At 31.7% G+C, this 19,835-nt stretch overlaps 1 protein-coding gene across 1 annotated transcript; it reads left to right on the top strand.

The window, feature by feature from the left end:
• Window positions 1-10,486: 10,486 nt before the first annotated feature.
• Window positions 10,487-12,487, top strand: LOC135609073 (probable WRKY transcription factor 12). The gene is made up of 4 exons (XM_065102162.1): window positions 10,487-10,815; window positions 10,925-10,995; window positions 11,067-11,228; window positions 12,125-12,487. The coding sequence occupies exons 1-4, from the start codon at window positions 10,573-10,575 to the stop codon at window positions 12,285-12,287; spliced, it is 639 nt and encodes a 212-aa protein (XP_064958234.1). The 5' UTR covers window positions 10,487-10,572; the 3' UTR covers window positions 12,288-12,487.
• The last annotated feature ends 7,348 nt before the right edge of the window (window positions 12,488-19,835 follow it).

The following is a 19,835-nucleotide window of genomic DNA, read 5'->3' as shown; positions in this document are numbered from 1 at the left end:
GTCACGTGGACGGATTCTGTAATGCCCGCATATACGTGCGTAACTGAATCCCTCAACGGAGAGGTGCGTCTATACGTGCCAACGTTATGACGCTCTAACACACCCTCAATCCCTAGAGATTCTTCTGTCCTTTTATAGGCAAGGATATCTTCGAGGAATCGATATCTAAACGGAACCCAATTAGTTATTCTGTTATATATCTTATTCAATTATAAAAGGACCACATATTCTAACAAAAGATGCCGCTTAGTGAATTGGCTTTCATGTTCATGTTAGCATTTGCGTCCAAGTTAAAGTTATGATTGGAAATAGGGTTTCCATAAAAGTTGAACCTAGAAAAGAATTGAGGCCACCATTTGTGTTCTCTATCTATTCTACTTGGATCTACAGCTGGCCCAACTGATGCATCGATGTTGGATCCACAAAAAGAGGATCACGTGATTGGATAGAACTTTTTAATGTTGGCTTTATATTTTATCCCGGACATATCCCACTGCAAGTCTCATGCATCCACGTCGTCAATAGATCGATCCACTGGAATCTCATGCTTAGTTAAAGATGAAAATAAGATACGATAATTGAAGAGAGATGCCAAATTGAATGCTTGCCCACTTCTGAAAACCCACCCTATTTATTAGCAGAGCTCATCTTAGTGGAACGGACGTCCCCTGAAACACTCATCAAGTAATGTCATCGATCAATAATATGTTCGATAGTTCGCATGACAGTCTTGAGAGTTATGGAAGGATAAAGCACATTGCATGATGATGTTAAAGATAGACAGTCTTTTAACTCCTGACTGAATTACGGATCCAAATAAAACTTCTAAAACTAAAGCTTACAGTTGAAAATTTCTCATGTTCTGCATTGTCAGGAACCCCATATATCATTAGGTTTGCCCACAGCAAATTCAAAAACCAAATATAAATATACTGTGGCCTCTATAATCGAGTCCAACCATTGGGATCATAGGACTGATCGATGCTTGGTTTGCCTTTTATATGATTGATCACTAATCTAATTATTTAATTACCATGTAAAATACTTCTACACAATCTTTTTGTGAACATGCGTATGTCATTAACAAAAGCAACACAAGTCTTCCAACCACGAAAACAACTCTGCCTAAATCACTTGTGACTCTTTATTAATATAATCCATATCACACCAATTGTGACTCTAAATTTATTACACGCTTCAGCCTCCTATGAACGTATACTTCTTATGTTAAAAAAAAAGTTTTAATATTTCATGACGTTTAGTTTTAATCGTCTTGGGATGACTACAAACAATCCACCATGTTGGCTTTGATACCACACTTGTTGGCTTTTTTATAAAACTTCAAGAAGAAAGGAAAGATAATAATAGAAGAAACCAAGAGTATCTCCAATCTGTAGTGCTTTGGATTGATCCAAAGAGAACCAATTTATATTAATTAAAAAATAGACTACAAGGTTTATAAAATAATAAAAAAATTATCATATCCCAATAAATCTTTTCATCCTAATCTATTTATTTAAATATATATTTTTTATCTTTTATTTTATCTAATCCTAACTATTTGAATTAATTTTATCACACCAGCTTAATTCAAATAGTTATAGCTTGAAGTTGTCTTTATTAACATGAGTTTTGGGTCATTTTATTTCAAACTTTATAATAGTTTATATTTTACTCTTAAGAGTTGCCTCCACCATTTTTGCATCTTTAACCTTCTTCAAAGTCTTCAATAGTTGCTTATCTTCTCTTTCCTCAAAAGACTCGTCAAAACTAACGTTGTCTTTTGATGCTTGAGACTTCTTAGCATGTTACTTTTTTAAATATTTATTATCATAACTTTCTTCAGAGCTATTATCTTCATCTTTATCACTATTGGTGCTCTCGACAATCTTTGTAACAGATTTATGGCACAGAATGGAACAGAATATAAAATTTTTCACTTCTTCAATTATGGCTCCTCATCGCTTTCATTAGAACTTTCATCAATTTTAGCCTTACTCTGAGGTATCTTCTTATCAATTTAAATCTTAAAAGATTCATTATGTGAGATAGTTTATATAGACCTACAAAAATTCAGATGATCATAATAGCTTTTATATCATAATATCGATTTATTAGTAATAGTAGCAAGTAAAGAGAAATTCAAAAATAATAAGGGAACACTTTATTTTTTTTATCATCTTTATAGTTGCTATCAATTTTTTGATTTTCTTATCATAAATCATATTTTTCATTATAAAAAATAATAAATATCCCTTTTCATCAATTGCCCTATACTAATAAGATTTTATTTTAAACGAACAATAAATATCATATTATCGATAAATTTTTTACTAGATTTGGTATTCATAGTAATTATTCCTTTTTTATCACTTAAACCCTATTGTCATTTCCCATCTATACTATATATTTGATTCAATTATTGAGTTTTTAAAATAAACTTTTATCCTTTGTTATATGATTACTGCATCTATTATCCAAAAACTAAACAGATCTGGAATATTTTTATGCCATAAAAAGAATATTTTCTTCAACTTTTTTTTACTATTATTTTTGTTATAATAATTTGCTTAATTTTTGTTCCATTAATCTTTTTTAATATGACCATATTTTTTATAGTATAAACAGAAAGAAAATTTTAGATTTTTATTTTTTTACCAACAATCTTTTTCAATATATCTAATTTTTTTGTAACAAAAATATTAATGGGTTTCTACATTACCTTCATTAGAGTTCCTTTAACCTCATTTGATTGATCACATCCTCTACCATTTTGATCTCTCTCTTAAGATTTGATTTCTAAAATTTTCTTTTAATTCTTCTTTTAATCGATCTTCATTTGAAGAGCATGTTCTGAAGTTTTATCTAAAGATTTATTTATTTTTTATTCATAAATTAAAAAAAGCTCATTAATTCATCAATAGATAATATACTTATATCGGTAGCTTCTTCTATAGCACTAGAAATCATATCAAATTTTAGAGATAAATACTTCATAAAACCTTTTCTACAACAATTTGATCTTTTAAGTTTTTATCATAATATCTCATTTGGTTCACAATAAAATATACTTTTAAGAAGAAATTAGTAATAGATTCAAAATCTTTCACTATAGGAGTTTTAAATTCACGTCAGAAGAATTTGAAACCATAAAATTTTTACCTTATTTATGCCTCCAATTTTTTTTTTAATATTTTCCAAGCTTCTATTGATATTGATGCTAATATGATTTATGGATTCATCTATTGCTTATTATAGTATATAAAGGGCTCTTGCATCTTTTGTATATTCTTATTCATTTAAGCTCTTTGATATTAGCAATATTAGGATTCTGTAAATCATACTTAATAAAATCATTCTCTACCAAATTTCATAATCCTTGTGAAATAAATAGAGTTTTCATCTTAATAGCCCAAAATTGATAGTTATCATATTTGACTATAGGAAGAAGTTAATTAAAAACATTTATTCCAATACTGGCCATCTTCTTTTTTTTTTTTTTTGATCTACTAATCTTCTTTTTTTTTTATTAGCATACTTTTGATACTACACTTAGTTACTTTTCTAGAAAATATCAGGGAGAACGAGAAGAGATTAGTAAAATGAACTAAGAGTATTTCTAATATATAATGCTTTGGATTGATCTAAGAGTACCTATTTATATTGATCAAAAGATAGAATATAAGTTTTTCTAAATAATAAAAAAATTAAATCCTAATATTTTTTTATCATAATATATTTATTTAAATATAAATTTGTATCTTTTATGTTATCTAAACTTAACTATTTGAATTAAATCTTTGTGAGTTTTGTACAACTATTTCGATCGTTGAGCAACTCATCCCTTCTTACATGATCTTATCGTTTGCCAAGCGCCTCACTTGCCTTGAGCACCATCAAGTTTGATTGTCGATATCGAGTCATAACTCAAACTCAATCATCCCAAGTTTTATTCACTACACGTTTTTCTCAACTCACTTATCCTCGTGGTGCCTCTTATGCGAAGGGTTGACAATTCATATGAATATCAATTTCAGATGCCCACTTCTCTAAGCAGCTCCTTTCCATACACCTCTCTATGCTCGCTTCTCTAGTTGCTCTCAAACCAACCCCTCTATATCCCCAACATTTGCATGTCAAGTGTTTCTAAGTATGCTTGTCATACTCTAATATTATCTATCAACAAACTTAGCTAGTTTTGCCTAAGTTGTACAACACCCTTGCGTATCCATCCATAAAGAGTCAGTCTCTTTGAAATATCTTATGGTCTCTTAAGAACCTGCAAAAGAGAAGACGAATTAAAGAAAGTATTTAACTCAGGATCCCACAAATAATAATTTTAACAGACACTTTGATAGGCAATGCAAATTATAAACATAGAATTTGTATGCTTTGAATGATCATGCAATAAAGAGTCCAATATGGTTTGTCATGATCAAAAGTCTCTATAAATGCTCACATGACATTGCAGTGGAATAATGCAATGAACCAACCATAGAAACTACCCTAAAAACTCATCGAGCCATGTGCCATCCAGATAACTCTTGGGTGTTGTACTGGTTAATAGTCTACACCACTTTACGAAACTAGAAAACCCTTAAAATAACTACTTGGATAATTTATTTCTGGACGGTTTTGCCTTTATACAACTATACAATCTATATTCACATGAAATAATTACAAAATCTAATTAAAATGGAGTTACTAAACCTATTGCAAGCCCTCAACATACTGTTTAAAGTATGAAAAAAATTGAAAGACAAATATATGTAAACATTACATCGAATATCTTGCTTAAAGTTTTGTTTGTAACATTGAGTCGTTCGAACTATATGAGTGTGGATAACCTAAACAAAGCTATTAGGAAAACCATCCATAGTATTACTAATTTAGAACTTAAGGAGAGTATTAATAATGTCACTATATCTTTTATGTATAATAAGATAGAAGCTTTGAATAGATAACAATACTTATTTGGTGAAACAAAATTAAAATATCTTAGATTGAGGGAGGGATAGGAATACTAACTATTTCCATAGATATTTAAAAAAGAAAACTTAAGAATCATATTCTATGCCAAATTTCTAATCACCATGATATTTCTAATTATTTTATTAAGTAATATGATAATATATGAAATTTGCCGGAGCAATGTTGATTGGAGCCAATGTATTAGGATAATTTGATGAGATTGTATTCCTCATCCAACCTATCACTTGCTATGAAATTCATAGTGTTCTAAAATAAATGAGAAAAGGCAAGAGTCCAAAGAGAGATCCTAGTTGCTTTGGGAAGAATCTACTTAAGTGTTCATTTCTAAAAAAGAAATTTAAAGATTTTAGGTGGATTACTCTATGTAATATTATTTATAAATTCTTATCAAATATTCTTGCTAATAGGATCAATCTCCTTCTTAATGGATTGGTGGATCAATTTTTTTATTTTGAATTGAGATATATATGATAATATTCTTATTTATAATGAGTTAGCCCATAGTCTTCTCAAATTCCATAGTTAATATTTTTAGGGTATATGAGATGATTCCTTTGGTCGGCTGTAACTAATACCCTTGTCAGTATAATTCTAAAGAGTTGATCAATTTTGTATAGGGATATTTTGTCTTGGCCAGTGAGGTTTATACAAACTGTTTTATATATTTTATGTGCAATTCTAATGGGAAACACATAGATTGGCTAAATGGGGAAGGATTCAGGGTGTATCTCCTTGAGGTGGATGTAATGACTGTTGACTATGACTGAAAAAATTATAACTGGGGGAAGGCTGCTATGCTCAATACTTTTGTAGCTGTTGGCTAATTTTTATTTTTATTTTCTCAAAAGAAAAAAAAATCTTTAGTAAAAGAAAAGATAAATCAAATAAATTAAATTATCATTTAAAAATTATATATATTTTATGATACATTTAAAAATGATACCATGATAACATGCCTGTGGCAAAAGTTTCTTTCTCCCCTTGCAGGCTACCAGCAGATCAAAACCAGAAAGTTTATTCATATTTCAAGTTGACCATACAATTATTGAAATGATGTGATGATATATTAGGTAAAGTTGATGTAGACAAAGTAAAAAAGCATGCCTCTGGTTCCTATGTCAGACCAAGTTGAACACACTCATGAATTGATAGGGTTTCTTCTGACCATTCAGATCTGTAAAGTTGAGAGAGATTTCTTTTCTTCTGGAGCAGTGCCTATCTGCCACAACTTGGTTATTCGTGTTCCTTCTTCTTCCTTGGTTCTAATTCCTGTTGCCACATCAGCTCACGAAGGTTTAGCACTCCATGGAATAACACCATCGTCAATCATAAGGATTTGCTCGTTTGTTGGCTGATTGCATATGGATGGAATTCTAAGAGCTGAAGGCAATTCAAGAGGGAGTTGTTTATGCTTGGAAGGGAAGTAGTTCACCTGCTAGAGATTTAAACTAATATATATATATATATATATATATATATATATATATATATATATATATATATATAAAGGAGCCACCCCCTTGCTGTCTTGTCAACTATACTACAAATATTTTTTATTTTTCCAAAAGTTTTAGATTATATATATTATAGAAAAGAAATATATATTTACTTTAAAAAAAATAAAAGGATTTATACAAGAAGTTAATTGAGTACTTTTTATATGAATGTACCTTCTAAATTTGAATGGAACACGACAACAACACCACCTACCATTTATAATAATATATCATCACATACTTAAGTGGTTTACAAAGGATTCTTTTTTGTCATTCATGTGGAATCAATCTTCTTAATGGTCATTTACTGTCGATGGATCGAGGCTACATCGGTGAAATGAACATGTGAGGTGGGTCTGCAGAGTTGTTAACTAGGATTATTCCTTAGACGTTCTTAATCATACCCACGATAGCTTCATGGAGCTTTTGATTCTTCAACCAAACGCAGATGATACTTTTCATATGAGATTAAATGACTATCATTACCATAGTTATTTAAATTATGATAATAATTACTTGATAATGTGATAGTTTAACTATAGCCGCCTAATTGAGAAAATGTGAACTTTGCCAACATCATGGACGTGTCCACGGGATGCATTTAAGCTCTCTACTGGATTTCCTCACTCTGACTGCACATCTGCATTTGTAATATCAATACCCCTACATCTGCTGATACGGGGATTACACACATCTCATCTTTAGAACAGCTAAAAGAAAGGTCCACCCCACCCCAATACGACTGACTGATCACCAAAGGCCAATCACATCGAGGACACCCAAACGCACGAACTCTTTGTTCGGGTTTAATCCTACAACCCCCCGCGGCGTAAGAGGCGAAGGTGCTCGGGGGAGGGGGCCGGCCCCGCACTCACGCGCAAGGCGGGCCCCGCAGGGCCCAAGTCCCAAGTTGACATGGGGGAGATGTAGGGGCCCACGGGTGGGGACGGGGAAAGCACCAGACTCTGGACATCATGAGGCGGAGGAGGAAGCAGCAGAAGGTGGGGGGACTGAGGAGGGCATGTCACGGTATGGCATGATTACCCTCATGGAACGCAGCAGGGTGTCTGGCTGACAGCCAAGCCATGCCGTGGGCTTAATGGCAGATGGATGTGTCTCGCCCGCTGTGTGTCGCTTCCCACTTATGATGGTGGCATGTCACACCACCACCACCACCGCCACCGCGCTCAGATGTGCTCTCAGGGTGCGTGTTGTGTGCATCATTCGCACGTGTAACTTACACGCTTATTTCTGATCAAAGATCCATATGCGTCCCACAGGTCACATCATTTTCATGTTATCTTTGTTTTGACATTGTTAAATGTGAAGCCCTCTCGCTCTCATTTCACTCGGGAAAACAAATTTACTGAGTCCTTCCATTATTTCACTTTTTTGTCGAAAAAAAAAATCGATAACATTTTGTTTTAGGTAATTTCGTACCAAACTTTTTGTAATTTATAAACTTAGAAGTTGCAGATATATCGTAAATATGTCAGAAAAATATTTATGTGCAAGATTTAAATCCAAAAGAAAGTAGGAATAACCTCGCATTATTGCTATAAATTAAAAGAGTCAGATTTCGTATGATGTTAAGTTTGACTCATTACACTCTTCTTGATACTCATTTAATTAAAAAGATGACATTTACAAGAATTTAAGATTGATTTGAGGACAAAAAGTGAGTCAAATATTAGAAAGTCAAAACGAAAGAAGAGCTAGCCATGACTTCGTCGGAGTCAAATGAGATAGGAAATTAGGATGGCTAAGGATTGCATTCCAAAGACTACGAGTCATTTAGGTTGTGTTCCTTGTCCTCATTCCAATCATTCATTTTCATTCAAGGTTGATGATCGATGGAAAAGCTATGAATTTGGTCCACCTAAGAATTTGTCCCCGTCTTAGTTTCAATATCAACATCCTCAACTCGGTGGTCCTTGGTTTTCATTTGTATTAAGAATAACTAAGGTCTTGAGGAGTTGAAGAACATTGACAACCAGATTCAAAGTCATGGGGATGAATGAAATCAACAATTGCATTTGAAAATCTAATGCAACTTGATGGTGGCAGCTACTGTGATTGTTGCATGTACATCTTTCTCCTCCCTCCGAGTAATGGAAGAGGTCTTTGATCGTATCATTGATCTTTGTACTATAACCATGTGATTTATATTAGCTATCTGCAACAAATAAAAGGAAATGAACCTCGATTGGCAGTTCATTTCAACTTCCAGCACCCCAGAAAGATCAAACATCAAGCAAGCAAATAAAAGTCCTCCTCCAACATGCTATTCCTGAGAAGAGAATGTCAGAGAACATGTTCTCGAGTGAGTTTATGTAAGAAGAATGTAAGCACGGGCGCAATTGCAGTTTTCGTGGTGGATTTGTTTGCCTACAGAACAGGGTTGAGTTCCCTTTTGAGTCTTATGCTTGAGGCTGTCATAGACAACACAAAGATGGAATCTACATTTGCCATGAGATGGTATCGGACGAGATCTACAATCCACAATGCAGATGAGTGCAAGTGAAGAGAAGGTAGATATTGGGCTCTGAGAAGCCACTCTTTATCGGAGGACTACTTCACCCGGGGTTCCAATATTCCGTGGAAGGAGGGAGAGGTGAGAGAATGAGTGGGAAAAGTAAATGTTACCTTTCTTCTGCTCGGTGGTCGAGTGGGGAGAAGCATTGATTGCAAGACGATTTGGAAGGATCTGAGCAGCTCATGATTTCATAGAGCCGGTGTTGCTGTGTTGAGGAGCAGAATGGACCCGATTCCAGTAGCGCACTCAAGTCTTCAGAGGAAATTTGAAGTGCAACTGGATATCGATACTACTACCATAAGTAATCATGGCTGCGACAATGACGATGACAATGAAAGCAACAACGGCAGTAAAAGTGAAAGACAACCAGACCAATGGCTGCAGCGGGGCTTTTGTGCTCTACCATAGAATCCTGGTTGCTGTAGACTTAGCGTTTTTGTCGATATTCCAGAGATCGATAAAGACGCTTCTACTAGTTGTTAAGCGAGAGAGCTTTGACGTACTTCAAATGGCTTCTTGCACGAGAAGGCATCTGAGACAGTCCCACAGTTCGATCCAAATCTTCCATTATGACCATGAAAAGGTTGCAATGGTCTACAGGAATCTTCTTCTTATTTGATACGGAGGATGTTAACTGATTAAACTATAATAGCATACACGAGGGACGTATAATCCTAATGGCATGATTGGATAGGTAGGTCTCCATCTCGGATGTTAGTGCTTGTAACTCATATCTGAAATAAAAACAAAATAGTAGCTTTAGTGCATGCATAGACATCATGCATTAGGACTTCAGCTTCAGTGTACGTCTATATTTCATGATTGAAAAAGACAAACCAGGTTGGGATATATTTCTTTTTATCAAAAGAATTCAGGCCCATTATGCTTGGCAGGAAACTTTTCCTTTTACTAGTCTTCTGTTCCTGGATCGACATCTAGCTTACCAATGAGTGTATCAGCTAAAGCCAAACTTTCCCGCACCCGATTAGGGATTCCATATTTCTCAGAAAAACAAGCATGAGATGGAGAAAGAAGAATGAGTACAAGGATTTGACTCCACCTTAGAATTCCAGAGTTCCATATTTCGAAGGAAAACAAGCATGAGGTGGAGAAAGAGGAAAAGTGCAAGGATTTGACTCCACCTTAGAATTCCAGAGTTCCTTTGGGGCACTTCAAGTATATAAACTTAATCACGACTATCCTATCTCTCTTAAAGTAAAAGAGACAAAGTAAAGGGCAGTCAATACTTGGGTCAAAGGTAACGACCAAAATAAGTGCATCAGTGACTGCATTTGGATACAGTAATCATCCCCCTCTATCTATGTTCTCTGTGGATCACGACTACAGATGTATGACACCAGAGAATTCTGACACCTAACCGGCATTTGCCGGTTCCGAAGTGCTGTTCAGAACACCGAAGGACCGATGAAATAGTTTCCTGCCTTCGCTGCTCGATGCTCTCAGACAGGTATATTCGTAGAGCAGTAGGATAGGAAGAGTAAAGTCCAAACAAGAAGAAGGGCAGGAGAGGTTGACATATCATCGCTGATGGAAGGAGGACAGGGAGTAGGAGGTTCACGCTGCTATCTTCTTGATGTCCCTCCAGTCTCAAGGCCATCCATGGTGCACCAAATGGAGTTCGAGCATCCGAAGGAGAACGCCCAAGGCCTAGGATTCCTAGTTCCACCCGATGGAACTCCGTTTCTGCTATCGACTGATGTTGTTCCCTTCACTAACGCCGCTGCCGCTAGCTGTGACAAGTCCATGTCCAAGCCTTGGAGCAATGAGGAGGTACGCGAGTCTGCATAGATCTGTGTGGGTTTGTACTAGTTGCACCTGTCTAGGGATGCATAACTTTCTTCAGCTCCTCTATCTGGATCTCTATGTCATTTATAACCAGGTGGCGACCTCCGATTCCAAAGGTCGCAATGATCAAACGGGCTCTTGCAGGGATGGTGGTGCCAATTCATGGTATGAATCTCTCTCTCTCTCTCTCTCTCTCTCTCTCTCTCTCTCTCTCTCTCTGACATGCACACACGCAGGTGGAGAAGCTCATCTTTGGAGAAGGGCAAGGTGAAGGTAAGAAGGAAGATGAGGGAGCCAAGGTTCTGCTTCCAAACGAGAAGCGATGTGGATGTACTAGACGATGGCTACAAGTGGAGAAAATATGGGCAAAAGGTTGTGAAGAATAGCCTCCATCCGAGGTATGGTGTTAAATTCCATCACACTAAGTCTCGTACAAGTACTAGTCTATATTTGATGAGCATAATCTGTACAGAAGCCAGGTGCTAATTGACCATAAAACTCGAAACTAAATCATCGAAAAGTAGAGCAACTTACAGGAGCATATTAGCCATTATTTAGTTCATGTGAAGGTTCACGAAAAAAGTCATATCAGCTGTAATAGAAATTTATACGAATGAACCAAAGGAAGAAAGTAAACTTCTTGTAATGAGCATAAATCTCATTATTTCAATTTTAAGCAATTTCGTTTTCATCATTAGTCAATCTAAGAACTCAAACAGTGGTGTCACTGACAGTAGCTAGTTGCCTTAGAAAAGAAAATCTTGATATGTTTATATATTCATTTTCTCTTATTTTGATTGATGTTTGATTGTGAACCAATAATATCACTGTATAATTAGACTTAATCGGTCAAAATATAACCAAATAGAAGATGTTCACTATATATATTGAAGTATATAGTTCCTAAAACTCCTCATACATATCAAAACATATATGTATATCTAGGAGTTAAGTACATTCAACTGGATAGTCACTAAGAAAACTCTAGTCAAGTTGTTCAGCCTTTTGACAAACATTAATGTTAATGACAAAGTACTTGATGTTGGTTTCATTTCCCAATATTGCTTTTTCATAGGCATATGTAGTTCAGGATTATGAAGACAAAAAAGACTGTACCGAGTCAAATTTCTAGTTTGGTACTCCAATGATAAACATGGTTGGATTCTTGAAAAAATCATCAAATCTCTATTTTGGTACTCCAATTGGTTTATATGTTACGCCGATGATGAATATTAGATTCTATACCAAATATCAAGCTCTCTATAATCCTTTGTCATCTCCCATTTGTCAGCAGAAGCTACTATCGTTGCACTCATAGCAATTGCCGGGTGAAGAAAAGAGTCGAAAGATTGTCCGAAGATTGCCGGATGGTCATCACGACATATGAGGGCAGACACACTCATTCTCCTTGTGACGATGCGAGCTCTTCTGAACATGAATGTTTTAGCTCGTTTTAGGAACTCAGATATAGGTAGATTGTGCTGCTATGTGAGTTATCATCAGAATTAAGCATCGAGAGAACTACTTCCCCAAGTTGTCACAGAAATGGTTATTCCTTTCTATAAATGGTGCATGTTACTGAAACCTCTATGTCCAAGAGGATCAAAGTCTGTCTTATCAAGTGTCAGATGTGAAATGATCTGTAATATATATTGCTTTGGACTGTTCACACATTATGATAAGCTATTAAAAAAATTAGTATTCTATTTTAGCTAGGATTCCTACTGATCATATTTAGCTATGATGTTTTCTGTAAGAGGATGATTGAGTTGTAGAAACATGGATCTTACATGCAAGTTTTAGGATCTTAAGTGTGGGTATGATAGGTTATATATGCTTGACTGGATGATTGCTTATAAAATCCAGTTTGTCCTGTATTCATTACCTTGATGTAAAAAAATGTCCAAAATTGCTTGTCTGATATAATTGCTTTCTAATGCATTTTCCCAAAATTGTCTTCCTAATTGTGGTGAAAAATGTGCAAAGTTGCTTAACCTTTTATCAAGTTAGTGGTATGAGAAAGCATTTCTGTGGTCATTTTATTCTTCATTCTATGCTTGCTGGATCTTTGTCTGCACCTTCAGGCTATTTCAAAATTCAATTTTACCTCTATTTTATTATCAACAATTGTCGAGTAATTGGTTAGGAAATAATATATGAAACTAGACAGCAAAGTTGGCACACACATTATTTCATGGAATGGGCACCGCATGCTTGAAAGATAGATTCCATCATCAAATTAACCTGAACTACAAATCAGAAGTTAAAAGGAATGTGGCAATCATCTTAACGAAAACGATAATTTATGGATCAAAATTCTAAATTTGTTCAGAGCAAAATTTAGCAATCACAAAAGGGAAATAAAATGATTATATATGCATTTGGCTCTTACAATTTCTAGATGACTTGAGGCTTCTTTTTTAATAGACTTAATGCTTAACTGGCTGGCAAGTGAATCCAAATAGTTATAAGATATATATATATATACTTAGATGTTTCTGTGAATGCTAGTTAATTCTCAGAAATAATAGAAAAACGAACATAAAAAGATGTAATTTAGCACCATCTTCCTATGGCTTATTAATTTTCCAAACTATTCTATGCTCCTTTCTAAATAGACAATGTTGTATCTCACAATTGATTATCATTAATTTTGCAGAGAATTAAGTCATAAATTACATTATCGTTACGAAGTCATTTCTTGAATCATAAATGATTATATGTTAAGTTTAATCTAATATGACTTACAAGATTTTGGACGAGCAGAAAATGTTTTTGTATCTGCTAATCAGGCTTAATACTATTTCTCATGTATGAAGTTCTCTTTCCAGATAATTCGTTTATTTTTCTTTTTGATATGAGAAACTTTATTATTTCTATTGCTGGTGAAAATTTTTTAAACCAAAACTATATTGATTTTTTATTCACTTGGGATATTGCTATTGAATCACAAATCTATTTGTTTTAGAAATTTGTTATTTCAAGCCATACTCACAAAAAAAAAAAATTGTGTAGTTCAAATCATCACCAACTTTTATTACTATATTTTATGTATGTATGTATGTATATATATATCTATATCTATATATATATATATATATATATATATATATGTATATATATATATATGTATGTATATATATATATATATATATATATATATATATATATGTATATATATATATATATGTATATATATATATATATGTATATATATATGTATGTATATATATATATATGTATATATATATATATATATGTATGTATATATATATATATGTATGTATATATATATATATGTATATATATATATGTATATGTATATGTATATATATATATATGTAGATATATATATATATATATATATATATATATATATAACATTTATTAGTATAACACATGAATTAAATATTGTTATAATCCCAATATATAAATTAAATATGAGAAGAAATTTGGCGTAGGTATCGACAAATATGAGATTTTTGGTTAAAATGATAAAGAAAATTTTACCATGAAGTTAGCAGCAGTGGTGGATTCGAATATTCAGAATCATATAAATATAATATTTAATCTTTGAAAGAATATATATGCAATATCAAAACTTAGTCGAGCAAATGTGCTATATATAGGAAACACAACCAATTTAGAAAACTGGAAGACGAAATACTTTTGTACCAGTTGTAGAAATTGCATCCATCAAAGTGCCCTAATTTGATGAAGTCAACCATCTTACTGTTGCATAATAATATGAAGTGGTAAAATTATTACAATAAATATTGAAAAGGAATTATTCCAAGACATGTAATCACTTTCTTTTCAGGGCTTCATGGTGAAAAAGAGGAAGGCCTTAATAATCCTTTATAATATAATCATGATTTATTATTTACTATAATCTGCGCCCAAAACAAAACAAAACTAAAAAAAATCAATCATAAGACAACCAAAGCGAATTCAACAAATAAATGTTTTTCGATTACTTCAATCAGGGCTATATGGCTATGCATCCTTAAAAAACCCCATGCTTTTACACCAAATGCTGCGCGAATCCAGTAACTTTTCTTATTGCGAAACATCAAATCTCAAACGACGTCCATAAGTAAATCTTGATTTATCAATAATCACTTGTAAAACTAATACTCCACGAAATTAAAGCGATTAAATGATCTATTTGGGTATGCGATAGTAGTTTCAGTAGGTGAGAGTCGTTTGTTATATAGGGTTTTGATCACCTGAACATGTATTAAATATGGTAGGATCAATGAAACCAAGATGCAATCTTGTGATTTTGCTATCCAATAAAAACAAAAACTTCATCAGAAAAAAAATGTTTTAACCTGTTCTGATAATATGGATAAGAGAAAACTTAGAAGATAAAATTTTATACAAAAATGTGGGTTCGTAAGTAGTGATGTGTGGTGAATCCAAAACTTGATCATGGTGTGAGTAAATGTAGATAGTGAAGGCTCGATTATAAAGAACATGTCAGTCTCGTTCATTGGTGGAACTTGAATCTGTCACGTAACAAATTATATACGTTAGGACAACGTAATTCATTTCATGCAGCAAAAAAAAAAAGATAAAACTCTTGAGTTTGTCCACCAAGAATGAGATGTCCACAATGGATATGTTGATGTAAAGAAGGAAAAAATATATTATCATAATCTTTGACACTAGAACTTTGCATCTATTATTATGGACATCTATTTCATGATGACTTTTAGTATTTGCCCAAGTATCCTAATTACTTTATGGTGTCTAATTGTCTTTGTCTTGAATTCACAAGTTAGTAGATGTCTCCCACTAAGATGCTAGTTGATTAAATGTGTTTCATCTCAAGAGCCTCATTTTTCATTTTGTTAAAAAGTATGTGGTCACCAACTTGTTTGATCATGTAGTTATTTTCTTTACTAAATATTATAAATGATTATATGAATAAATTATTAGATTATGTGGTTCTTTCTAATTAGATAAAATATATTATAGATATGATTGAATTTTAATTATGGTTATCGATCAATATAAAGAAAGTCTAGTTATAATAGGATTCCTTACCAGATGACTTCAGAGAGACTTTCTTAATTACTTATCATAAACCTTCTACTTTTGTTTATAAAATGATAGGACCTCCGAGGAACAAAATAATCAGTCGTCATTGAGAGATGATAAATCTTCTATCATTCCCCTTTGTCCCTAATCTATCGTTAATAGCGATTCTACGAAGGATAGAAAGAGAGAAAAATATAAGTTTAGCTTTTCTTGCATATCAACATCATTGTAGCTTTCAAATCCGATGACGGTACACTTACAAATCAAATAAAAGCTTTTTTAGTAGTATCCAAAGATATGCATCACATATTTGATTTATTGTTATTTGATTTCAATTTATAACATTAAAGTTTTTCGCATAACAATAGCATATTATGGTTTTTATGCTTACAATTAGTATCAAAATTATGTTTTGAAATCAAATACTTTAAATCATAAAAGTATTTCAGATCTATTGTGTATTTAGATTTGTTTATTAGTATCCTTCGCTTGTAAAAAGGTGTTATTTGATTTTAATTTACGATGCTTAAACAATCTGTTTGTGTTGTCGATCTAATTTCTATCTAGTCCATCCTATCACTTGCTTAAAAGAGATGTGAGATTTTTCATATTTGATCGATAGACCACTATCAATAACTTATTATCGACGACAGTATTATTGAGAGTGGTGGCCTTTGGTGGTTGCTAGCCCAATCGCAGAAAATGATTACGCATGCAGCGAAAGCACCATGGGATGCGGTGGCCAGCCTACTTTGATTGTAGGTGGTTGTAGCAACGTCGTTGCCTAGGATAGCTATAGCAACTATAGCAGTATTGCTATGTGCAACTATAGTAGTGCTGTGACTATGGTGACTACAGCAACACCGCTATGGCATTTGTTGGTCACGGTCAGCATCAATTAGACTTCCCAATAGTTGCACAATGGACACATGTGCACATTCGTGTACCACGACGAGCATGGGGGTTGCGTATCGACACATGTGCATAGTCTTTCAATCACTAGTGCAATACGAAGGTATTCCACCGGTGAGGAACTAGCAGGCGGTGCATAGGCGACAAACAGTAGTTGCACCGCCAACTTGTGTGGGTGGGCAAGATGGAATGTAGTAGGGGTAGCTATGAAAGAGAATTATATTTTTTTTAAGAATATTTTTACCTTTAAAAATTAAATTTTTCAAATTGAGTCCTTAAATTTATTTTTCATTTATGCCCTTCTAAAATTAGATAATTTTATTATATCTTAAGTAAAAATATAGTTTTACCTTTTAGAAATTAAAATTTTTTACTTATATCTTCAATTATAAATTTAATTTATTTTAATCAAATATTTTGATTGGACTTAATTATGATTGTATTTTGATTGCTTAATTATATTTTGATTCGATTAATCAAATTTTGATCGAATTAAAAAAAACTAAATTTTAATCAACTTTAATTTTGACGGGCCTTATTTCACGAATGGTTGACCCAAATCTATAAGCTAAATTTGAGTAGCCCAATTTTGGGCCTACCCAATTAAATATGGTTAATTAGTCTAAAAATTTTATATGGGATGAAAAATAAATTATGATTTTTTTTATAGTTTTCTCATATGATATATTGATAAAATTTTGCATGTGATAATTAAAAATTTAATTATTATTCTTCAATATTTATTTTATTATTCACATATATATGTTTAAAATTAAAAAATATATATATTTATTTTTCACATGAAGGTATTATTTATGTTTCATCATGATTATAGTTATCATATGAGTTTTTTTATACTGATTAATATTATTATAATTATTATTATTAAACTATTTTAATATAAATTAAATCAACAAAATTCAGTGAATATTATTTGTAACTTATATCCCTAAGTTTTATCTTATTGATAGCTGTCAAAGTAGCGTATGATGGTAGCCTTATGGGATATGAATTATAATAAATATTTATCATTTATAAGATATTTTAAATTTTATTTTATATATTGATCTTTTTTAGTCATCAAAGTGACCTAGACTAATAATTTATAAAATTACATTAAATAATTAGTCATAAATAATATTCATATAACACACATAATTAAGAGATTTAGATAATCTCAAAGGGAATCTACTTCAAATAATTATGTAATAGGATAGGATAATACTATTATGTAGATTATGGTTATATACCTAAAGGTAATAACACTATTCTATAAGGATGATATCAATACTCTATAAATACTAGATATATTAATATTTCACCCAAAAAGTGAAATAGAGATGATATCAATAATTCAACATCTATTGAAAACTTAAAATATTAATATTATATTATATTATTATAGTAATACTTCCTTATGTGCATTCTTATAAATGTTCATATTTTTCAGATTCAATTATTATAAATAGCTTGAGCATATACAATTAATACTATATGTGTTAGATCTTGATCAAACTAGTTGAAAGGATCATGTACATAACTATTAAAAATTATGTGAAACAAATAATTAAGATAAGTGATCAAATTTTTTTTAAAACACTCAATTTTATGATAATTATTAATAATATTTAAACTTTATTATGGTCTACAACTAGCATACTAAAATATTTAAAATTTATTTAAATTTATCAATAAGTCATTAGTTGATGCTTAATAAAAGAATTGATTGAAATTCAATATAATAGTATTTGATGAATTTAAGATTGTATCCTCGCTCACAAAGTTGTAAGCTAAAGAATATTGAGCATGAATATAGTTGAGTTCTTTATCATATAATTTATTCTTAATTTTATTTCTTCTTTGGCTCATTTAAAATTCACTATAATAAAATTAAATATAAGTAAAATTTAAATAAGTTGACTAGTATATGTGTTTAGAAAGTATTAAGATTAAAATAGAATAATAATAATATTTTAGATAATACTCAAAAAGTGAATAACAATAAAAGGTTAAAGTATAATTTATCAAATAAATTAACTAAATTTATAAATATTATATAAACTTATAAAAGAAAAAATTGTCATAATAAAGTGTTACTTACATGGTAAGAAAGGGAATATGAAAAAGGATAAAAAATTTTGGTTCTAACTAAAACTGTATAAGTCTAACCCTTCGAATCAAATGTTACATAAGTCTTTTTCTAATACTTGATATATTGATACGAATGCTTCAACTTATATTATCAATAATAGAGATTCATTTTAATATGGGAACCAAAAGAGTATGAAATATTCATCATTATAAGAAATTATCTTAAAGTGAATGTGATAGTAGTTTGTACTTATCACTTATACCTAAAAATGATTCATCTGATACTATGTTCCTATAATTCTAGAAATTTAATTTTTTTCTAAAATTATCATGATATTATTTCTTTTCTGGTGAAGTTAAACTTACCATAATTCAATAAAAGTTAATTTTTTTCTATATGATGATTTATACAGAATTAATATAAATCTTGAGTTTATAACGATCCCATAATCAAATACTAGAATGAAGCATAGCTTCATAAACTCCTTGATATTATATATGCTTACATATATGAGTCACTTTATATTTCCTATTTTAGTGAAAAGATGCATTTTATCATATTATAAATAACTGATTGAGATATGATTATATGTATCTAATTCATATAAAGTCTCAAGTTATTAACACCTTCAAGTGCACATAAATAAAGTCAAGAGATAATTAGATAAAAGGATTAAAATTATCATATCTAATATGGATAATAAATTTTATAGTAAATATGATGAGCCTGATCATAATTTTAGTTCTTTTGCTAAATTCCTAAAAAAGTGAAGTATTTATGCTTAGTATGCTTTACTAGATATGCCACAAAAAAGGATTTTTGAAAGATAAAATTATACTCTATGGTTAGGAGCATGATAAGTTATTCTTCTATACTTGAATCAATATCAAATAAAGCCATAAGAACAACTATGTATATCTTGAATATAGTTTTTAATAAGTTAATTCTAGCGACT

The sequence above is a fragment of the Musa acuminata genome, chromosome BXJ2-4, assembly GCF_036884655.1.
Source record: "Musa acuminata AAA Group cultivar baxijiao chromosome BXJ2-4, Cavendish_Baxijiao_AAA, whole genome shotgun sequence".
Lineage (NCBI taxonomy): Eukaryota > Viridiplantae > Streptophyta > Magnoliopsida > Zingiberales > Musaceae > Musa > Musa acuminata.
Note: the sequence above shows the minus strand (reverse complement) of the source record. Positions and strands in the feature narration are given on the sequence as shown.